At 41.9% G+C, this 7,505-nt stretch overlaps 1 protein-coding gene across 1 annotated transcript; it reads left to right on the forward strand.

Annotated features, from left to right (window-relative positions):
• The first annotated feature begins 673 nt into the window (after window positions 1-673).
• Window positions 674-7,261, forward strand: LOC148147428 (H-2 class II histocompatibility antigen, A-K beta chain-like). The gene is made up of 3 exons (XM_087995627.1): window positions 674-689; window positions 5,795-5,953; window positions 6,942-7,261. The coding sequence occupies exons 1-3, from the start codon at window positions 674-676 to the stop codon at window positions 7,259-7,261; spliced, it is 495 nt and encodes a 164-aa protein (XP_087851753.1).
• The last annotated feature ends 244 nt before the right edge of the window (window positions 7,262-7,505 follow it).

The raw sequence follows: 7,505 nt of genomic DNA on the forward strand, positions 1-7,505 counted from the left end.
AATATAGCCATCCCATAAACACACTCCTTGGCAGGAAAGGAAAATTCATACAGGGATTCTCACGTGAAGATCTCCAATCCTGGATTAACAAAACATCAAGAGAAAATTCCAAGAAAGTAACAGCTAGGAGACATTCGCTGAGGCTTTTCAGAACCAAAAGCTTCTGCTCAACATTAAACCTAAAAGCTAAAAAAAACCTATAAAGCCTGGTTTCTGAGAGTTGGCCACACCCAGTCTGCTTCCGTTATACAACATGTTTAAATCACCCAAGACTTCACAAATTGTTTACTTTTTTCATGACAGTTCATGACCTTTGTCTTACAACTTGTTTAAAAAAAACACGTTATCCTCTTAAAGTGACAGCATTGTCACACTGCCTCGCCTTGCCACTTATTGCAGAAACAAAGCCAGGAAGCTTGTCAACGCCGGCAGGCCTCAGATCACATGGTATCGCCTTCACACAGTACATTCCAGAAGAGTAAGTGTAATTCAAGCACCAATCCAAGTCAGGCCATGCTGTGAGCAATCAGAGTCTGGATCCTCTGCTGATAGAGAAGTGGCCAGCCGAATGATGTACAGCACACACTAGTCTTTCTTTTCCTTATTGGGAGCTCTTTTCATATTGGAGCGAGAGACAGACACAGAAATAACGGAAAGTGAAAGATGTCACAGCATGTATTGTGACGCAGGTGAGTGAGTGGGCCATACAGAAGGCCTGGTGTGGCAGGTTGGGAGAATGTGACTCATCAGAGAGAAGTGGTGCAACTTCTGTTGGAGGAGTGTGAGAGAACATTCATCTTCTTCATACAGCGCTTGGCATTCTTTCAGATGGCCATGTTTACCCTAACCTGAGCAAGCTAATCCGGGTATTTGTATTCTGCCTCTTATTTCAGCATCCAGTTTTTACCAGTTTTTAATTGACAGCCCTACTTAACTACCCAAGCCAACACAGTCTCAGATATTTAATTGTTTACGCTTCAAATTAATTCCACTTGAGCACTTAATTACAAAACTGAAAATAGAATTACAACAGCTAAAATACATTTTGACAGGTGCATGTGTAGGAAAGACTGAGAGGGATGTGGGCTAAATGGGGCTAGTTCACTCAGGAAACGTAGTCAAAATTGTGGAGTTGGACCGAAGGGACTGTTTCTGTGCTATTTGACTCTATGGCTCTAATTGATCTCACCAAACATCGAGCAGCAATTATTACCAGATTTTGAGGCAAGAGATAAACTATTAACTCCACTTTACAAAACTCCCACATGCCACCCAGTGCAGCTTGCACCCATGTATCTGTACTTGTACTTTGGTGAAACACTGATAAAATGAGAACTGTAGCTGCTAGAGAGTCGGAGTCGGGGTCGAAAAATGTGGTGCAGAAGGGCTTCTGCCCGAAAAGTCGACTCTCCTGCTCCTCGGTGCTGCCTGACCTGCTGTGCTTTCCCAGCGCCACACTTTTCGACCATGGAGAAACACGCACGGGTCACGTCAGGCGCTGAACTTCTTTTAAGATTGCATTAAATTATAATGGTTTGAGAAATAGACAGTGATAACTTCTAAGTTTCTTAGTTATTCTGCTTGAACCTACGGAGGAAATAAATGTTCTTGACAGGACTCTGAAATATACATAGAAACAATATGAACTTAGTGCAATACTAAAGGTTGACATTGATAGGAAATCGCTCATAAACAGGCACGGCAATAAGGAATCAGGAATCAACAAGACAGAGAAACAACTTTTGATCCAATGGATCCTGCTGCATCAATCATCTTGTTCCACGCGGAATTGCACATAAAAACATTCGGTTCATTTTCCAAAATACAGACCTGGGTGAAATGCATGTCGTTCTGGCTGTTCTATGTTTCCGAGAGCATCCATGCAGGTTTATCCACGATATTCCATATGTCTCCATAATTGCTGTAAAACATCAGTTTCTGATTTTAATTTTAATTCTAGTTTTATATTTCTATCGTTGTGACCTGCATCGGCAAAGGAGATTTGTGTTTTTCTAGCCTGTGTGTACTTTTCTTACAGCGTTTAGCAACGCATCTTTGAAATGGGAGAAAAAATAGATTTGCAAAGTAACCTCCTTACATATCGCCGTGGTGTTGGTTGTTTTGCTAATTTTGAAGCATTCTATGACCAATACCTAAATCCTCGATTCAGGTTCATAGAATTGATGCCACAGATGTTATGTGATCATCGAAATCAAAAATTCTTCTTTTATATCCAACCCTCTGGTGAGGAAAAGCTTCTGGTTTGGAAAGAGATGAAATTGACAATAAAGTCAAAATGTGGAGGATTAAACCAATATATAGTTTAATAGCTTTGCTGACCTCTTTTGAACATATCATCAGTTTAAAAAATTACATATTCACTGGGTCACAATGAGCGGCCTTAATATGAAAGATTGGTTGTGCCATTTACCAATTTCCTGAATGATGGGTGTCATTTGCATGACCTACCTGCATGATTTCACTCAAAATGTTGCTGCGACAGTGACTGTGTATTTTGTTTGTCAAGTTTCTGTCACCGGCGATAAACATTGATTGTCCTTATTTTAGAAGTCTATCTTCATTTTCTGTCCTCTTTCGATGAGCCAGTGAAATGGTCGTACTGAATGTCGTTTTCAAGTCGCCCAAAATACCTTCCAATCCACCCTTTATTGCAGAATTAACTTGAAAAAGACACTTGCAAGCTGGAACAGAGTGGGTGAGACAACCCAGGTCAGATCTTACACCGTTCATGAAAGGATTCTGGGGAGTGTTGTTCAATAGAGGGGCCTCGAGATGCAGGTTCATAGTTCCTGCAAAGTGATTTCACAAGAAGTGGTGAAGAAGGCGTTCATTATCTTCATTGGTCAGAGCACTACATACCGGAGTTGGGACGTCATCTTGTGTTTTACAAGACATTGATGAGGCCACTTTTAGAAAAAGATCTACAATTCTGGTAACCCAGCTGAAGGAAGAATATTATAGAGTCATAGAGATTTACAACTCGTCTCCACCCTAATCTAATCTAGTCCCATTTGCAAGCACGTGGATCATATCTCTCGAAATCTTTCCGATTCATATACCCATCTAGATGCATTTAAAATGTTGTAATTGTACCAGCCTCCACATCTTCACCCGTCAGCTCATTCCATTTATGCATTATCCTTTATGTGAAAATGTTTCCCCTGAAGTCCCATTTAGTTTTCAGCTCTGACACGAAAGTTGTGCCCTCTAGTTCTGGATCCCCCAACCCCAGGGAAGCAACCTTGTCTATTTGCCCTATACATGCCCCTTGTGTTTTTATAAACTTCTATAAGGTCATCCCTTATCCTCCTACACTCCAGAGAAATAAGTCCTGGCCTATTCAGCCTCTCGCTCTGGCTCAGACAATCTAGCCCTGTCAACATCCCTGGAAATCGTTTCTGCACCCTTTCAAGTTTCGCAACCTTCCTACAGGATGGAGACCAGAATTGCATACAATATTCCAAAAGTGTCTTACAAAAGAGCCAGTGCCCTACACAGTTGCAACATGACCTCCCAACTCCTATACTCAGTGCTCTGACCAATGAAGGAAAGCATACCAAATGCCGTCTTCACTACACTAGTTTACCTGCGACTCCATTCTCAAGGAAGCATGAACCTACACTTCAAGCTCTTTTTGTTCAGCAACACTCCCCAAGACCTCACCATTACATGCATTAGGCCTGCCGGGATTTATCTTTCCATAATGCAGCAGCTCACAATTACTTAAATTAAACTCCATCTGCCACTCAGGCCCAATTACCCATCTGAGCAAGATCCTGTTGTACTCTGAGGTACTGTTGTTCACTATCCACTATATCTTCCATTTTGGTGTCATCTGCAAACGTACTAAGTACACCTCTGATGTTCACATTCAAAGTATTTATATAAATGCCAAGAAGCAACAAACCAAGCGCCGATCCTTGTGGCACAGCACACTGGTCACAGCCTCCAGTCAGAAAGGCAACCCTCTACCACCAACTTCTGCCTTTTACATTCGAACCAGTTCTGTATCCAAATGGACAGTGCTCCCAGTATTCCATGTGATCTAACCTTGCTAACCAGTCTACCATGAGAAACCTTGTTGAAAGCCTTCCACAAGTCCACGTAGATCAAGCCCACTCCTCTGCTCTCATCAGTCCACTTCGTTACTTCTTCCAAAATTCAATCAAGTAGGTGAGACATGGTTTGCCACGCACAAAGCCATGTTGACTATCCATAATCAGTCCTTGTCTTCCCAAATATAAAAAGAGCACCGAAAATAGTCACAAGGATGTTGATTAGATTTCCTATAGTACAGAAACAGGTCCTTCAGCCCAACAAGTCGACACCTGACTAATGCATCTAATATTATGGGCAATTTAGCATGGCCAATCCACCCTAACCTGCACATTTATGTGACTGTGGGAGGAAACCGGAGCACCCAGAGAGAATGTGCAAACTACACAGAGAGAGAGGCAGCAGTGCTAACCACTGTGCCACCGCACCGCCCACCGTGCCATCCATGTTGCTATCACTGGATGGTTTGAGTTATAACAAGATGTTCGATTGGCTGGAATTTTGTTTGCTGGAACTGAAGAGGTTGGGTTGACCGGTCCTTTTTCCGTGCTGCATGACTCTATTCTTTGCCTTTTCTCCCTGGAAATTCTGAGGCTGAGGGGTGATCTTAAAGACAGTAAAGACATAAGAGACATAGATAAAGTGAAACCAGATTCTTTCTTCGAATGTAGAGGAGTCCAAAGCTACCGCTCAGAAATTTAAGCTGAGAAAGGTAAGATTTCAGAGGGACGTGAGGGGTATATTTTCATACAGATGGTGGTGCGTGTGTGGAATGAGCTACCAGAGGAAGTGGTAGAGGTGGGTAAAGTATAACATGTAAAACACATTTGAACAGGTACATTAATAGGTAAAGTTTCGAGGCATTTGGGCGAAGCGCAGGCAAATGGGACGAGGTCAGTTCTGGATACCTGGTCGGCATGAACGAGTTTGACCGGACAGTCTGTTGTGCTGTATGATTCTATGACACTAATAACTAACAATAACTATAGCAACTAACAATAGCTGACAGAATCCAATGAAATGGACATCTAAAGGTGTTTCAGACATCACGCACCATGAATAAAATTTGTCTACAGTGCCTGAATTGTGGGGATCGACTGTCGTCATATGATCGTGACATTCTGAAACAACAATGCTGCTTGAGCCAGAGATCAGGGCATCGATTCCTTCATTCAGCGACATACATCATGGAACCATTCACGGAATCCTTTCTGAGTCACCGCAGCAGAAGTGCAAATAGTAAATTCACATACTTTAGCTTTAATCATGTAGGGGCAATGATGAGTACAGGATATAGATAGTTTCCTGCGAATGGGCCGGGAGAAATCTCAAACGTCACCAAAACTGACGCATTGACAAGACTCATTGGAAACCAACCATCTTCTCGTCAGTTGTTGTGAATTTGTATACACGCACACAGCAATGCAAACGATCACTTCAGTTTAGCTGCTCAAGATGCTCCAGAATCTTACTTCACTGCACGGTCATGTTATCGATCAGTTACACAGATTTATGTGTTCCGTGCTCTTCTTTCCAAGCGATGACCGTTCTTTCACTTTGTTAACGATTAGTACATAATAAAACTTTTTATTTAAATTTAGCCTTTCCTATTGCTGTTTACTTTTTTTCATTGTGCGCATCTTCTCGGATTGTTAGGTGGATTGATTAATTCGATCGGTAGGTCTTGTTAACTGCTTATATTTTTGTTTTTCAACAGCTTCTCACAAGTCTCAACTGATGGTGGGACAGGATCCAGAGTGCATAGTCAAGAGAGGCGCCTTGGTTAAACTTTATTGCTTTTACCCCAGCTTTCCAGACAAGAAGCCAGTTAAAGTGCAGTGGTGGAGAGATGGGAGACATGGGTTCTTGGAGGAAAGTTTGGACCGCAGGATCCAGCTTTATTTCTTCACTCAGGAAGGAGCTGTCTTACAACTGGCGGATGTAAGATTGGAGGACGCTAGGGTTTATTACTGCAGAGTGACACAAAACGTGGCTGCAAACTGAACCGGCACCAACCTGGTCATGTTTGGTAAGGATCAGGGAGAGGGGAAAATACCGCAGCAGTTGTTTTTAAGGTATTAATCTGAAAATTGTCAAAATGTGGATCGAATCTACAAAAAAAAATTGTCTTCTTTTGATCCGATTTTAACATTTTAAGACGGAGGTGGGGGGGGGGGGGTGGGTAGACCGTTCGGGTCTGCTCCGCGAGTCAATGCCATCATCGCTTATCGGATCATCCCCAGCTCTACTTTCCCGCCTATTCCCTCTAACCTTTGACTTAGTTACCAATAACTAAGTCTATGACATCCATAACTAAGTTTATGACATCCACTTCCTGTTTTTGAGTGGGCAATTTTTATTGTGGTGTCAAAAGCGAACTCCTTAAATGTCAGAACACAATGATCCTATTCCCAGAAAGAAAATTACACTGAAGGACTACACATCTTAAAATTGGTGCGAACATGGGAAATTGGATGTTTTGTATATCGGAGTACTTGAGGAAAATGTGAAAATATTAAGACACCGAAATAAACAATTCATTAATTTCAGAGATAGACACGAAGGCGTTTGCCGACGATAATTTTAAAACAACAATTACACTCTATGATGTTAAAACTGTGATATTCGTTAGAACGTTTTCCCTTTAAATGTTTGTAATTCGGCGCTGATGAACATTTCCGCTTTTTCTTCGAAATGAACCAGCAGATTATTTTAAACTGTGCGGTATCCCCTATTAAACACCGATTTAATTGCATGATCTTTGCGGTTTTCTGGCTCTGTTTGACCTTGTGACAGAATTTGCATCACATTTTTCAAATTAAATGCAGGCTTCAACACAAACGTTCCCTTTTCTTTTTGTTTAGTCCCTCCGACTTCACTCAGACTGGTCAAACTGCCGAAGGACGGCTCAGCTTTCCATCTAACTCTTCTTTGCACCACTGCTGCGTTTTTCCCAGACAACCTGAACATCACTTGGTACAAAAATGAGTCAGAAATTGCAACCGGGATGGAACATGTCAAACTGCAGAATGCATTCGGGCTCTATGAGGTTTCCAGCAACCTGACTGAGACAGAACCCGTTCAGAGCGGCACCGATTACACTTGTGAAGTGTCTCACACATCACTTCGGCCGCCAGTCAATGTCAGCTACACGTTCAACAAATTGGATAGGTTCATTCAGTAATATTAATTTTGTTGTATTCTGATTTGCTTCGAAAATGATCATAATTTTCAGATGTGCTAATCCTGCTTTGGAACAAGAGATTCTGACGGTTGAGGGGTGTTTATCCGACTGGACATCAATGTTGTTTATACTGGGTCCTGGAGAGGTCAGTGTTGGGTCCTTGCTGTTTGTGGATTATAGAAAAGATTCAGACTTGAATCTAGGAGGCTTGATCAGTAACTTCTCAGATGACACAGAAATTGGT

This window comes from Chiloscyllium plagiosum, unplaced genomic scaffold (genome assembly GCF_037043375.1).
Source record: "Chiloscyllium plagiosum isolate Xiang-an unplaced genomic scaffold, Cpla_swu_hap1 HiC_scaffold_17, whole genome shotgun sequence".
In the NCBI taxonomy this organism is placed as follows: Eukaryota; Metazoa; Chordata; class Chondrichthyes; order Orectolobiformes; family Hemiscylliidae; genus Chiloscyllium; species Chiloscyllium plagiosum.